The 16610-nt window shown below is 47.6% G+C and overlaps 1 protein-coding gene across 4 annotated transcripts in view; it reads right to left on the bottom strand.

Moving 5' to 3' along the window:
• Window positions 1–16610, bottom strand: part of LOC310855436 (nuclear factor of activated T-cells, cytoplasmic 1-like) — a 73075-nt gene that overhangs the window by 12690 nt on the left and 43775 nt on the right. For 3 of the 4 annotated variants that reach the window (XM_083760447.1, XM_083760445.1, XM_083760446.1), the window contains one exon: window positions 12597–13265. The exons of the other annotated variant lie outside the window; for it this stretch is intronic. In XM_083760447.1, the coding sequence (XP_083616573.1) occupies window positions 12597–13265 (669 nt within the window). The remainder of the gene's footprint in view (window positions 1–12596; window positions 13266–16610) is intronic. 4 annotated transcript variants of the gene reach the window in all.

Here is a 16610-nt window from a genome sequence, read left to right on the forward strand (position 1 = left end):
AACGCTGCCATCTGATAAACTGGCTTTGATTGATTTGGAATTAGAAACGTATGCTCCGACCGAGATCTGCGCCGACGGATAGATTTTTTTTGCCGTTTTTTGAATATGGCAGACAGAAAAAAAAGGGAAAAAGACGAACATATTGAAACAATCATACTTTGGTAGATTATGGCTGTCTGAGTGAGAATTTGGCTGTGCACCTGCATATAATGGGATTTATGACATCAGCATTTGTATTCTGCCTCTTTAAATCACCTGTTCGCCTGTCAGTCGTAATGTGGGATTTCAGAATCCCAGTTTTTATATACATACACATATATATAGAAACTGTGTTGCCTGTGTCCAAAAAGGCTTAGCTCAGTGCAACTTTTATTGGTTCCTATCCATCACACAGAGGACACAGTGAGGTACCTTGCTGTTATAAGTGCGTGCATGCGTCTGTGTGTGTGCATCTGTGTGCATGAATCTGTGTGTGTGCGTGCACGACTGTGCGTGTGCGTGTGTGTGTTATAGCTCATTGTTTTTATATTAATTTGGCAGCCTGGGCCATGTCCACAGGCTGGTAGTCAGAGGCTTGAGGATTGTGGGGTTGTCTAAGTGAAAGGCAAAGCAGCTTGAAACATACTGTTCAATCTCCTCCATTATATTTGGAGGAGAAGGTGCTTTTTGTGCCCATAATTTTTTTCCCCCAGGTGGTAATATGACAGAATATGACAACTGAGTTCATGTTGCTGCCTATATTCTGTGATGCCTATATTCTGTACATTCAGGGCTTGTTTGGATTCAAGCACTGAGACACGAAACATGTTGTTTCGAGTATGTGGGATATCAGAAGCAACTGAAAAATATTTGTGCCCTTGATAATGTAATTTATAAATGTGGACTCAAATAAAGAAAATGAAATGTGCGCGTGTGTGACGTGTGTGCGTGCATGCGTACGTGCGTGCGTGTGTGTGCGTGTGTGCGTGTGTGTGTGTGCATTTCATGGCCTCGGTTCAGACGTGTACCCTCTGCCATCTTTCTCAACTTGAAGTAGCAGACAAAGCAGTAGAACTGCTCCGGATTTCGCAATAATATTTCGGCAGCGTCTGAAATGCGCAGATTTCACCACGTGCCAACAAGGTTAATCTCTCACAGGCTCTTTCGCTGGTTCGGACGGTGTGCTCTGGTGAAGGTCTGACAGCCAGACACTCACAGTACAATAAACTATAATATTCCGATTGATCCGTGCGGAGAAATATCCTCTTTTCATGGACTGTTTTGTTTCCCACCTTTAGGACCTTGATGAAACACAGCCGTGGGAGTGGTACTGTACATATTCTACACCGCGCATCGCTGTCGTTGGATGATCTGGCATGCCCCGTCCTAAATCACAGCATACGCGTTGAAGAGTACTCTGAAGGTAGCTACACTTTCACAGCCCCACGCTGTGCGGAATCGGACAGATCTAAGAGCGGCTAGTGCTTCGCACCGCGGCTGCAGGAACGCGCTGATTAACGCTCGTTCTGCTGACCCCAGAGCTGCTCAGCGGCTTGAAATGATCACCACCTGCAGGGCTAGACGGACTCAAAGGAGGAGGTCTCCTGAGGTCAAATCATGGACTTATAGGAACAGTAGAAGGGAGGCCAGTTTGGCAAATCTCCCACTTCTCTCTTCTCTATACGGATCAGTCTCGTGTTTGATTTGTGCATGCAAACTAACGCTCGTCCATCTGGATATTCTGATGTGCCTGGTGCATCCAGAATATCAGACCTTCAAATCTTCAAATCTATGGGGAGGACAGGATTATGCTTTCTACAGACAGATAGAAAGATCAACGGTAAATCATAGTGTCGTAGCTGGCAGTTGGCTCCTGGATATGATGACCAAGGCATTTCATCACGTTTCAAGATTGATAATACGTGCTGGGGCTTTGCCACTAGCAGAAAGACGACATCCATGTTTTTCTTTAAATCGAAAATATATAGTAAATTGACGCATCCAATAATGTGGTGTGTTGAGCAAATTTGGCATGGGTGATTTACTAGACGAGTAGAAAGGCCAGAAGGTCCAGCTAGAAGGTCCTGGGTTCGATTCCCGCTCGGGGCGCTGTGGGTGCTGGCGGCGTGTTTCCTCCTCTGTGTCATCAGTGCCCATACCCGAGGCGGCGTTGGCGTAAGGGCCTTTCTGTGTGGAGTTTGCATGTTCTCCCCGTGTCCCCTAGGTTAGGTACCCTCACAAAAAACATGCAGTAATCCTGGTCTCTAAACTGCCTCCCCCTGGCCAGCCGGGGCGCCTGATGGAGGGGAAAGGAATAACGTGTTCCTTTCCACGCGCTACGTCCAACCAGGGAAACTCCCACCTGTCAGGTGTAAAGGAGCAACTTGGACACTCAGGAATGAAGGAAGCATGAGTTCAAGTCCGTTGCTCTCCCCATGTCCCCCATATATGTGTAGAGCCCAGGATCACATTTGATTATTGACACAGGGGTGAAAAATGGGTTACAAAATCGTGGGATAAAAATTATATATATATTTAAAAAAAAAAGGCCAGAAATGTCTGAAAGCTGAATGTTGGGGACTGTGTAGTGTCATTGTTGCTTTTAATAATAAGAGTTTTAAGTGTTGCTGTCCAGCATTATGACAAAGGCTTACTGAGAGGGTGAAAGGATTTCCCTATTTGCTAGCTATGTTTTGAGAGTTGAGAGTTTTTAAGTGTATCTGGAGAGAGCAGCATTGAGATTTATAGCTACCCAGGTTCATATGTCAGCGAAGGGACACTTACAGTTCAGTGGTTACGATCTTTCACTCCCTAAAAATCAACCCAGTCACCGGCCGCTCGGCGGGTCTCCACGCAGCTGGCCATCACTGGGAAAAGGAGAAAAACTAAATACAATCTTTAACGTTGTTCTTTCTTTGGCTTTTTTGTGGTGTTGGGGCTCCAACAGCTTCAGCTCAGAGAGAGGCACGTATTCTACAGTAGTGTGAGTGTCTGCATGCGTAATAGAACAGGGGCACCAGGAGACACTGCCAAGGGGGGAAAAAAAGAAATCAATGAGTGCGTGCTACTTAATTCTGCCTCACATTTTCCTCTCGTTCTCCTAAGTCTGTCTGTCTGTCTGTCTGTCTGTCTGTCTGTCTGTCTGTCTTTCCTTAATTTGTACGGCTGACCTGCTTCTCATGCTTGTTGAATATTTCTGGAGAATCTCCTGACCCTAAAACAGCTTCCTCATTTATTCTATTCTATTCTATTCTATTCTAATCTATCTATTTCTATATCAAATCTACGCCTGTCATGTGAAATGAGCTAGATAAATAAATTAGACTTGTCTAATCTGTCTTATTATTCTAAATCCTTATCATTGGCTCTAGTTAACAACCAACCAGTACACCAACATGGAAAACAAATCAATCCCAGGTTCCCAGAAAATTTAATACACATGATTAGCAGATAAATGAGGAAGATTGATTAAAAATGGCACGACTACTGCATAAATCTGAATCCGGAAAAGTATTTCCCCCCGCCAGACATTCTTTATTTAACATCTGTGCGGAGCTTGTAGCATTGAAACGGAGGACAATGTGGATTTGGTTTATGGTTTTGGGACGTTATTGGACTCTCTCTGTTTGGAAATCCATCTTACAGTATATATATATCTCTATTTTACTATCCAACCTCTGTCTTTCCTCCTCTATCAGACTCTCTCCCTCTCTCACAGTGCGTTTTAACAGTGGGAGTACAACGGCGACTCTGGGCGATACAATCTCCTATAGTGGTCGTTCCTGCTGCCATATGTCCTCGTATTGGTGGTATGGAACGTAAACAAAGCAACACATGCATTTGATTTGGCTATGGCCGGACGATGTCGTCCAAAGATAAAATCTTTTCATGTTTTCGGACGACGTTCCTCCGCCCACTTCTCGACTATCGCCTCTTCGCCTGCTGTCACCGGTAGTTGCCGGGTCCCATATAGGACTTAGACCGGGTAGCGCAACCTCGCCCCCGTCCACCTCCCATTATACAGGCTAACCTCGCCCCCGTCCACCTCCCATTATACAGGCTGACTAAACCTCGCCCCCGTCCACCTCCCATTATACAGGCTGACTAAAAGCTGAATAACTCGAAATCTACGGAGCTCTCCGTGGTTTGGATAAAACGCGCGATGTTCGGAGGTCTTTGCTGATTATCCGGTGGTCTAGATGGAAACATTGGCGCTTTCTAGAGCAAGGATATGGCTATATTTTAGCTCGCTAGCATTGACGCTATTTATTTAGCATTAAGGTGGACGCCCACAACAGGATATCCGTCCTGTGTGTTCACCCTCTAAATCGCCTCGGGAGCCCTCGGCAGTCTGAGGTTGGCTTTGCGTCCAGCAGGTGGCAGTAAACCTGTTTTAAACGGAGCAATTCTACATTGCATTATTGTTATACGGTACTTTTACTTAAAGTAAAAAATAAAAGAGAGTATATTTTTCCACCACTGATCTCTCTCTCTCCTCCTCAGACGCTGCACGCTCTCTGCCAAGAGCAGCAAACCCTCACGCTTCCCCCTGCTAGCCCTCCGCCTCCTCCTCCTCCTCCCGACCGGAGCAGACTGCATCGTGTTGACATCCGTCGCTACAGGATACGATTTCACTGAACTAACACATTTCAGATGGAGGAGAGCTGCTATTAAACGGTTCTGGGCTCGGAGACCCCGCGCTCCTGTTTACAGATGCCACAGGTATTTACATCCCCTAAACACCAACCTGAAGCACCATTACTGCAGCTACCGCGAGGAGGACGGAGCGCAAGCGTCTGACTATAACTGTGCATGCCACGTTGTAAGTGGGATATATGATAGGGTGTTGCATGTGTGTGTGTATGTGTGTGTGTGTGTGTGTGTGTGTGTGTGTGTGTGTGTGTGTGTGTGTGTGTGTGTGTGTGCGTGCGCGCGTGCACGCTTGCTCGGTGTGTGGTTGCAGGGGTGCATACATGTGTGGAGACAAGTATGTGTATTCGTTGCGCGTTCCGCTGATGCCAGCAGGAAATAAAGTCACGAAAGATTTATGATTCACAAATCACAAGCCAATAAGTCAAGGGCTTGGATGGGGGAAAAGGCTGAAATCATAGCCTACATTATGATAGCTTTGCCAGAGCACAGATAACCTCAGGGCCATGTTGGCTGGGGTGCGACTCAATCAAACCAAAGTCGAGTCGTCAACAATGACCAGCAGACCTCATTTGCCGCGCGCTGCTCATATAGCGGGATTCTGTGAGGACTCGGAGAGCGCTCTGGTACGAGCTGGTACATTATACCTCTGGTACGAGCTGGTACAGTATACCCCTGGTACGAGCTGGTACAATATACCTCTGGTACGAGCTGGTACAATATACCACTGGTACGAGCTGGTACAATATACCTCTGGTACGAGCTGGTACAGTATACCTCTGGTAAGAGCTGGTACAGTATACCTCTGGTACGAGCTGGTACAATATACCTCTGGTACGAGCTGGTACAATATACCTCTGGTACGAGCTGGTACAATATACCTCTGGTACGAGCTGGTACAGTATGCCTCTGGTACGAGCTGGTACAGTATGCCTCTGGTACGAGCTGGTACAGTATGTCTCTGGTACGAGCTGGTACAGTATGTCTCTGGTACGAGCTGGTATAGTATACCCCTGAGCTGGTACAGTATATCTCTGGTACGAGCTGGTGCAGTATGTCTCTGGTACGAGCTGGTACAGTATACCTCTGGTACGAGCTGGTACAGTATGCCTCTGGTACGAGCTGCGGTACAATATACCTCTGCCATCGCAGATATGCAGGGCAAACCCGTGCCAAGCCACTAGGCCCACACCGAGGCTTGACCCGCGTGGCTCGGTGGCTTTGCAGCGTGTGTTCTCCCAGCATTCGGAATGCGAGCCACAGAAACCGAGCCTCTAAACAGCTGTGTCAGTAGAATTTGCACAAGCACACGTCATACTATATGATGGACCAGGAGGACAGACTATATAAGCATATGGAACGACTCACACACACACGCATGCACACACGCAGACACACACACACACACACACACACACACACACACACACACACACACACACACACACACACACACACACACTCATGAAAGACTTGTACCAGCGTTGTACCTACTGCACTATAGCGCACAGCTTGAGATCATCAGAAAAATAAAATCTGACACAGTAGCAAATCTGCGTAATGTATTTATGACATTTGAGCATTCTTTCAAAACACAAAAACCCATTCTAAATTTCATCTAGATGTGTGGGTGGATGAGAGTGCAGACACAAAGAGAAACCCCATTTGTTTAGATATAATAGAAGCTGCAGTTACGCAGCAGACGCATTCTTTCTCAGTGACTGTGGATATTATGACGGAGTGGCTGAAAGCAGACCAGATCCCCTGATTCAGCTGCCAGGCCTTGGGGTACACATGCACACTCACGCACACACTGTACTACACACACACACATGCGTGCAAACCAGCATACTGTGGCAATGAATGGATTCAATTCTTACAGATTCATCTTGTTGGACTTATCAAAACCAATAATATTTCCCGCGTGGTTTTGCGAGGGAAGGAAAAAAAGAAATCAAAGCCCTAACACTGCGACCCCATTGCCATTGTCATATGTATCCACTTACATCCAATTATTTGCTAAACTGCAAGCAATCTTGGACAATACAGACCATAATTGAATAGGTTTCATAATATGTGTTGAAAAAGGCTGATCGCAAACAGCGACGTATGGGCTCTCAAGTCTGGCCAAGAGGACAGAGATAAAAGCCATGTGACAGGAAACAGAGGGGAGTAAGGTAAACCAGAGAACTGCAACGCCGTTCGTCTATACCAGAGACGCTGTGGCCTTCACTAGGCTTCCATTAATCCCACAGTATAACTCTCACGTATTTCTAAAATATATCGTGCCTTTCATTTTCCCAACAGAAATTACTTGGTATTCCACTGAGCAATATCAAGTATCAGTTTGAACAAACAACGTTGCTTTGATGAATATCATTGCCGTTGTGAGACGTGTGTCCCTGGTTCGACTGCAGGCCCGGCTCACCGGCTGGACCATTTGCTTCCTCTTTCCCTCACTATCCGCACCAAAAATAAATATTTAAAAAGTAAAAGAATACCAGTGTTGTCTATTTTATTGATGTTCCCTACCGCCGTGATATTGTGGAAAACTGTAATAGCTAACACTCTTGTGACCGATTGCCTAATAAAACTGACAAATAAGTAATTTCAGGATCACATGCTCCGTAGATGTAGTGGTGCCGAAGTTAATAAATTCTCCTGATCTATTCACACAAGTGCTGTGTGGTATTTTCAGGGCAATAAGCACTCGGAGACACAGCTCCTTAAATTACAGCTTAGCGGCGATGGTTTTTGATCCCAGAGGGAAGAATGTTCAGTTCAATATACGGGTGTTTCTTTTGGGGATCCCCCTCCTGCAGTTATCCAACCGTAGCCTGTCAATGACTCTCCAAGGCCAGCTCGATGGCCACATATTAATTTTTCCAATGACTATAAAACTTCCCCCGCAAGTCTTTAAGCGCCACCATTTTCAAGGACTGCCAGGAAAACAAGATTCCTATAATACGAGAAACGGGGCAATGATAACAACCATTAAAGAAAAAAGGAATTAAAAATAAATAATCCACATCCTCTTTTTTTCAGTCATAAATAATAGAAAAGCCACCACCCCTTTTCTTGTATATCTGTCGATACCAATAAGGGCTTTGAGGAGACATGGGTTCTTGAAACTGCACTTAAACAAAAAGACATCCTCACTCTAACGTCCACTATTAGCAGGAGGCTGTGCTCCCACCAGCCCAGAGGGTCAGGGGTGCCTGAGTGTTGTGAAAGCACGGGCTCCAACGACAAGGCCCATCAGAGGTTCTCTGCAGGACCTCCATATCTCACGTCAAACGGACACATACAGTAAGCAGCACGTGCATAATAAAGATGTGTGCACGCAGGCACACACACACACACACACGCAAATGCACATGCCCACACACGCACGCACACACATACAGAAGCAGCTCTACTTTTACTTTAGTGAGTCCCATTAGACACTTGAACCGTGGCTTTAATGAACACCCCCTCCTTTATGCCCCCCTCCCCCTCCCCCACCCGATAGCAAAGCCTCGCGGCACACTCCAATGTTAGCGACTCAGCATGTTTTCAGAGCGGTGCGGACGCGCTCTCAATCATCATTAGGTGGTTTTGCGGAGTCCTGGGGTCTGGGCATCTTGCCAGGATGTGTAAAAGTTTCCATGAGAAAAGCCATGGAGTTGCCTGCGAGCGAGGGTGGGGGGGGGGGGGGGGGGGGGGGGAACGGTAGCGGGACGGAGACCCTCAGAAATGCTACAGTAGAATGCCGTCTTGTTGTGGAAAAGGAAGGAACTCTGAACGACGGAGAAAGAGAGAGAGAGAGAGAGAGAGACAGACAGACAGAGAGAGAGCGGCTCTGGAGGCGGGGAAGGGATGGAGGCCTGATGAAAACGGCCCGTGCCTCGAGTCTGTTTTGAGTTTTGTCACAAGAAAACAACTTGTGTATCATTCCTGAATTCCTGAACGACAAAAACAGCCTGACCGCCCACTTCAAAATGTGAGGCAATCCAAAACGTCAGAAATCAGCAGACCTTGTTTGGAGGGGACGCTCGTGTTTTTCTTATTTTTTTTGTTGGGTGAATAAGGACCCCTCTGTTTTAGGAGAGCCCAGCTGGTAGAAATCTGTCCGGCTGATTAGCCCTTAGTTCTCTCTCTGTGCATAGAATTCAGCTGGCCTTCATGATATCACCCGTCACACCGGGGCTTAATGAGAGAGGACGCACAGCAGCAGCCCCACAGGAACAAACGCCTAGCCACACGTGCATGCACATGCACGCACACACACACACACACACACACACACACACACACACACACACAAAGACCTTCATAAACACCCAGAAAAGTGCCTCAAGTGGAGGGTTTTGTGGAGCGCAATGTGTGCCAAAGTCTTCTGAATCTGCTATGTGAACAAGGCCAAGATCAACAGTGCGTGCACATGTGCATATGCGCCTCTGGATCCACAGGCATGAACACATGCATGTCCACATGTGTGACATGCAGACAAGAGGGAGGTATGATATCACCATCGCGACTGAACTCCTTATAATTTGTGTGATCGAGTGTGACGTCATTATTATTTTTTACAAGTTAATTACTAATGCCTAAACGCCTAACTCTATTGTTTGTTTATTGAGGTTTTTATTTATTTATGTCATTTGCATGGCGTTGTGCTCAAAGCCATATGTAAAGTGAATCACCATGGTTTAAAGTGAGTGGAAGAGTGCTAAAGATTGAAAGGTCTTAGCAGGAGAAACTTCTGTTTAATGACAGCTTCCCCACACATCACAATATGCCAAGTTCAATGTCATGCTGGGTCGGTTTTATCCACATAGACATCAGTGGTGCATAGTAACCAAGTATACATTTACTTGAGTACAGCACTAAAGTAAATAATGTTTGTATCTCGTATCGTATGTCTTACTTGAGTATTTGTATTTTAGGATACTATTTCCAAGACAAATATTGTACCTTTGAAAGTGAAAATTTAAGATATACAACATCACAACGCATCACGATGAGCGTGTAGATTATCTATATATTTTCTTTTTGTGGGTGTCTACATTTCAATACAGCAAAAAGAAAGTACCCCAGCAAGTAACTGCTTGAGTTAAAAGTAGGCTACTTGAGGAATATTTCAACAGGACTCAAGTACTAGAGTCGAGTACTTTGTTCACCACTGATGAACGTACGTCTTGCCTTCCCTTCCCCGAACTCCACTGATGCGTGCCCTCGGCTCCATGTTTGTTTCCTGCATTCTCCTGATGTGAGATGGACCGGAGAGCGAGCCAGCAGCTGTCTGCGTTGAGGACGCTCGGTGTACCACAGAGCCTGATTACACCTCACTGCAGACCCCACTGTGGCCAGCTGATCATTCATCAATCTTGAGTGCTAATTTAGCTCCTGGATGATTCCCAGATTGCCTGGGGGCAGACCTTAAAGACGTGGGGCTCATGTCTGTCTCGCATTGTAGTTATCCTCGGTTTACTATATCACAGCAGAGGGAACCGGTGGAGTTTAGCGGATTATGACTTGCGCGTGCGCGTGCGTGCGGGGTTAAGGGCTTATGCCTCCGACTCCCTTCGTACTGACGGAGGTCCTCGCGGTACAGTAGCTCACCGTTGATAGCTTGAGTGATTTCTCGGGGGCTGCGTTAACGCCATAGGCCTGCCGCGTGAGAGCACCGGGCCAGTGAGAGACATTTCCTCTGGCTGCCGAGAGCCCGAGTCCTCGTCGGCTGGAGCGTGGGAGGCGCTCCACTCAGGGGGAAGCTCAAGTGTGCTCCTGCAGATCTCAAATCACCGGCCGTGGGTTCCAGGGGAGGATCACTGTGCTACCCGGCTGGCGTTAAATCACTGCCTGCCGGGGTGAGGTCATCCCCTCCCCTCCCCCGCGCCTCCCCTCTCTAATGGAGCGCTCGGCTTGCTAACGCACGGCGCTTAATGCATGTAGATGGGGAGCTGGACGCCCTGCAAGCCGCCTTTCCGATCTTATTTATTTTAGCTTAGGGCTCATTTGAGGGGTTCGCGATGGGGGCCTGTCCTGGGAAGAGCAGATGCCTATGGAGTATGCTGTTACCAACCGCACACTTACCAGGAGTCCGGCAGGCTGCCACAGATGCTCACACGGCCAATAAATGGAGGCAGAAAGGCAGTGCATTGAGGTTTCACAGAGGGCTGCCGCCTGCAGTGTCCTCGGTCAATCGATACACATTCCTAGGCGTCCCTAATGCAACTGTAATCACCAGCTGAATACATCTGGCCACCGCGCCGGAGCGCCTTGGACGTCGCTAAAGTGACGTTGAATGGTATGGTGGGGAAGTCAAAACGAGGTTACTTGGTTTCACCTTAAGCAACCACGATGCAGATTTGGAATATTTGATACTGTACCTTATTACGATGTAAAAGGACCCTTTAACAGCCCTATTACAAAACACAAAATAAAGCTTGAATATCAGCCTCATCCGATTAAAACTGAACCTGAGGCTCTTTTGCCTGCAGTAACTATTGAAAATGTTGAGAAAGAATCACATGCGTGCATGACAATGCTGCTGCTAATCACATTTCCAGAAGATATAACACCACCCTCCTCTGGTTTCACTGTAGAAACCCCCCGACCCAAAACAATAACGTTGAGTGCTGCCTAACAGACAAAGGAATTATACTATAGTATATGTGTGAAGGGACAAAACCCTGCAAAGAAAAGCGCCATATTGAGAGTGTTGTTGCATGCAGATCATTTTATAGAGCTGATAACAGACAAGACGCCCCTCTATTGTCTGTTTATGAGGTGAGGACTAATGGGAATCATTGGGACTGACAGATACGAGCTGACAACTGCAATTCGACTCAATTACAGATCCACAGCCTGCAACTCCCCTGGTCCCCTCATGCCTATCACCCCATGTAGTCCCAGAGCTGTTGAGCCAAGCTAAATGTGAGCACACATACATCCACGCACGAACGCACGCACACACACTTACACTTGCACACGATACAATACAATATTCCTGTTTGTTGAGCAAACAAAAGGTGCACAGGAAAACGTGACGTTCCCAAGTTGAAAGGGGACTCGCTACAGTCTCTCTCTCTCTCTCTCTCTCTCCCTGTTTGGATGCAGGTGGGGGGGGGGACTTTATCACATCTGGATGAACGCCAGCGATGCGTTCCGCACATACAGATCATAACAACGCTTATAGCGGAGCCTCCCGGCGTGCGCCTGCGACGAGTCGGGGGCCAATTACAGTGAGAGGGGGGGGGGGGGGGGGAGGGGGTACGCCGTTGATAAAGAGTGGGTGCATCGCCACCCACCAACCCAGTCTCCCCTGATGACGACAGCCTGCGTGGTGGAGGTTCTCCGTGGGGAGAACACAGGAAAACACAGCCTCTGCCTTCTGCCTCCCAACATCCCTCCCAGAGCGACGGGGAGGAGGGGGAAAAACAGAGTGGCTGGGCTCAGGAAACCCCTAGCCATTGTTTTGCTTCCTTCATTAGTCCTTGTGTCAACAGTTTGGTTCGGTACGCGTGTGCCACTGTTTTTGTTCTGCTGCACCCCGGCTGACCTCCGCGCTGTGATGTTTTGACAGATTGTTTCAAAATCCCCATAAAGGCAATTTACCGCTTTTAAAATTAAGCCGCCGCTCGGACAACATAAGCCGGGGGGGCGAGCAAAAGCAAATAAATCCTGCCCGCATCTAAAATTAAACAAATCTGACGTAAATCTGCAGGCAGAATTTCATCAGGAAGCTGGCGAGAGGTGCAGCAGGGTGCGGTTATGTATGGGGGTTTGCAGATAAGCCAAAGGTGTTAAATAAATGCAGTGTCCTGCGTAAATGGAATGTTTTGGCACAGACAGACAGCTCATAAAGAGCCATTTTCATCAAGACAAACAACACGATTCTGATCAAGTCATTAGCTAGTGGAACATTCCACAACCATGGTCAGTGTGAACAGGTCAGATACTCCATATCTCTAGTGACTCACCATCATCAAGGTACATCTGGTCCAGTTCCTGACGCTCCCGTTTGATGGTTATGCCCGGAGCAGGGGCGCTGTCGTCCTCTGGGAGCAGGCTGGGGGGACTCCCTCTGGTCTGGGATGAGTTGGTCGCTGCCTGAGCCTGACTAGGGCTGTAGGCCTGGGCAAAGGGACTCTCCGCTGCCCCACCTGGAGTGGACGGGTTGGACACAGGGGAGGAGGACGGACTGCTGTTGGCATAGATGGGGTGGTAGCCATGCTGGGGTCCCGGGCTGTTGAGGTGGTGAGGGCTCCCCTGGGAGTGGATCATCCCCAGCGAGGAGCTGTGGTCCGGGGAGGACGGGTGGGCCAGGTTCGGGCGCCCAGGGTTCTCCTGGACGGTGGCGGCCATGGAGCCGGGTTGCGCCGCATGCGTGGGGCTGCCGGACAGGCACTTGCTGTAGGCCACGGGGGACAGGTCGTGCAGCGTGGGGCTGGAGCTGGGGGAGGAGGCGGGCATGGCGCCGTGGCGAGGCGGGCAGGAAGGGTAGGCCCCGACTAGGCAGGTGTCGGCGTCCCCCACGGGCATGATGGGAGTGAGCCTGGGCTGACTGAAGTAGGGCGTGGAATGCACAGGCGGCACAGGGGTCCCCAGAGAGTCATACTCATCATTGGGTTCTGTCTTTATTATCGGCACTGGGGAAACGAGATGAAGAGAGGAAAAAGAGAGAGAAAACGGGGAGATCAGAAACGTGCAGGAGATCCACGTGGCTCAATAAGTACGTGCGAGAGCATGAGTAAAAAGAGACGATTGTGGCTAGGATACCCTCTTTAATCCAAACAAACAGCTACCAGTGAATATGGGCTCAATGTCAATTTGGCTGAGGCCTCCCAATACAGTAACCCCCATACACCCCAACCCCCCCACCCCCCCTTACCACACCATGAAAAAAATTGAAATGCAAAAGAATAGGGGAAAAGAAAAACGCATGAGTCATCAGTGCAGAAAGCCACAGCTGGCTCTAATAATAAAAAAACTATTTTCTTTGGACTTTCCTCCAGCTCTGATATCCTATAAAAGACTGCTTTAAAGCAGTGGGCTGCTGCTCCGGGAGCAAAGGACCCCGTAGGTCTCCTCCACGCTCTAAAAGTAATTGTTGCTCTCAGAACCGAGAGAAAGAGAGAGAGAGAGAGAGAGAGAGAGAGAGAGAGGGAGAGAGAGGGAGAGAGAGAGGAGGGTGACGGCGGGTGGAAGAGCGAGAAAAAGAGATGATTTGATTTTGATTAGGCAGGCCGAGCTCCTTAAGAGGCTGCAGTGCTACGCCTGCGGTTACAGAAGCTCCGAGCTTCGGCTAATGCAGGAGAGTGCAGTGACCCCACTTGATCACTGTGCCTCCTGTCTTCCAGGTCCACTCCCCGGTTTGTCTGCGCCACTTCCTGATCAGTCCGGAACTGACCAGAGCTGGTTTGAAGTGTTTTGGTACTAGTCAAGTCTCAAGTTATTCCATGTCTAGTCCTGATTTAAGTACATCTCAAGACCTCAACCTGAGTTTGACACTCAAACAAAGACAGAGCAAAGCAGTTGGGCTAAACTAGGCCTGTGATAGTGATACATTTAAAGTTGCTTTCAACACTTCAGTCAGTCAAGTCACAACTATGTCATGCATGTCTCACAACACACAGGTGTCCAAGTCAAGACTCAAGTCATGATTGTTGTCTCAAGTCTGCTGACAGTGAGCATATAGTCGTGCTTGTAATCAAGACCACGTGCATGCGTGCGTGCGTGCGTGTACAGTATGTATGTATGTACTGTACAGTATGTATGTCCCCACAAAAGTAGACCATCCTTAGGTCCCCACAAATCACAGTGAACTACACAGATCAGCTGCTGCTGCTACACCAATAACGGCTCACTCCCGGCTACTTTAGATCATGTACATATATAGATCACAACTCAACCTATACTATTTGCCAGTTGTGTTACTGTATGAGTCTGGAGAGATGGAGAGGGGGACAAGCCCGGCCTCTCTATAAGAAAACCAGTTTAAAACCAGCACACTGGTTGAGTTATTGTATGAGTACACATGCTCTGTCTGTGCCAGGACGCTGCTAATAGGGCAGTATTAAGATACCCAGATGGATAGCAAAGGCTTCTGAGTCACAATACGCACACTGTTTCTATTTCTGCACATTGTTAAAACGTGTTAATGGGTGTGGTGAGTGTTTCATGCCAATCATAAGTGTTTTTGGCAAAATTCACTTCAGCTGACATTTACTCACAGGCCTGCAGATGTCAATGTGAATGAGACGCTTGTTTAATTCTTTGTGTTTGTGCTAAGAACACAATAGGACTTTTGAAAGATAAAAGTTTTGCTTTCCAAGTCCAAATGTTTATGACGTGTATAAACTTTTAGTGTGGACGATGAAAAATAAAAATTTATTTTTGCGGGTAGGAGACAATGACTATCACACCTCCTGTCCTCCGGGGGCTCAAGCTGAGGTGCTGTGATTACCCAGCAGAGAGCACGTTTACGTCAGCCCTGTCTGCATCCAGAGACCAGGGACCGGGTCTAGTGTCACAGGGAGCATTGATGCAGAGCCAGTCCCAGGATTCGCGGGGCCTATATACGCCCGCCAGCTTGGGAAATAACAAGCCAGGCACACACGTCCTCTCCTCGGCCACTTCCCACTTAGTCGTTTCTCTTTTTTCTCTTCGTGGTGAAAAGACAGCACAGTGCCACGGTGCTACAGCGTGCAGCAGCGCGGTTGAGTTAAGTGAGAGTTGCAATGGTGAACCACTTCTCTGAATTTCAGAGGTCTTGGACATTGTACAGTACTAGAAGTGTGCGTGCCTGCTCACGTCTATCACCAAAAAAAAGTAAAAAAAAAAAAAAAAAGGTACAAAAATAAATAAAACTGTGACCTATACAATTAGGTAATGGCAGTCCGGCTTCCCATCATGCACCTGTAACCCAATATGCATTGCACTGCAACGTGTCACGTGATCGGGCGTTGCCAATCGGAAGATGGAATTAGCAGTGCGATGCAAGGGGGTAATATTCGCGAAAATAAAGTAAATAAAAATATGCAAGCACATTGAAAGAAGCCTATAGATGCCAGAGCACAGAGGAAAGTGGTGTGAGGGGCGCGTATGGCACACGGAGTGCTGTCGTGTTTGAAGATAGAACTGGAAGCAGTGTTAGCGTAACGCAATGCCACGGAAGAATGGAATTAATCTGAATGTATTCATGACTGTAGAATTCAAATGTCTTCCTCGATGTAGATTTCGTCTTAGAGCTATTGTAATATCCTCTTGAAAACAGGAACCATATTATCCTCTTCATTCTAAATTAATAATAATTCATTTGAGAACAGGAACCGTATTATGGTTCCTGTTTTCAATAAGGGCCCAAGTACCTAAAGGAGCTATTTCCTCTTATCCTCAAGAGCATCAGGTTTTGCCTTGTTTGTTTTGCCACATGGGAGACCCTGTTCAAATCCAAGTGGTTACATAAAGAAGCATCCTAATAGCAGCTGTAATAGTATAAGTGCAGCTTTATGCATTCATTAGCTGAGTTTTAGTATGATCAGTCGGTTGAGCACTTGCAAGATTCTGGTCATGCGGTGTGGTAAATGGTAAATGGTGCATTTATATAGCGCCTTTATCCAAGGCGCTTTACATAGATTGTGCATTACATTCACCCATTCACACACACATTCATAAACTGATTGCAGCGGAAGCCATGCAAGGTACCAATCACCGCAACCAGCACATCGGGAGCAATTTGGGGTTCAGTGTCTTGCCCAAGGACACTTCGACATGTAGACAGTAGGAGCCGGGATTCGAACCGCCGACCCATGGATCATTGGACGACCTGCTCTACCTCTTGAGCCACAGTCGCCCCAACCTCACAGGGAAGTGCATATAGTGAAGGGGATATACAACATGCTTGCTTGGTTGATACCGACAAGCCACATGATCTACTGAGTTACTTAGTTGAGCCATGTGAAGCACAAGTGCAAATCTCCTATTGTCATTGT

The sequence above is a fragment of the Protomyctophum parallelum genome (assembly GCF_964188405.1).
Source record: "Protomyctophum parallelum genome assembly, chromosome: 3".
In the NCBI taxonomy this organism is placed as follows: Eukaryota; Metazoa; Chordata; class Actinopteri; order Myctophiformes; family Myctophidae; genus Protomyctophum; species Protomyctophum parallelum.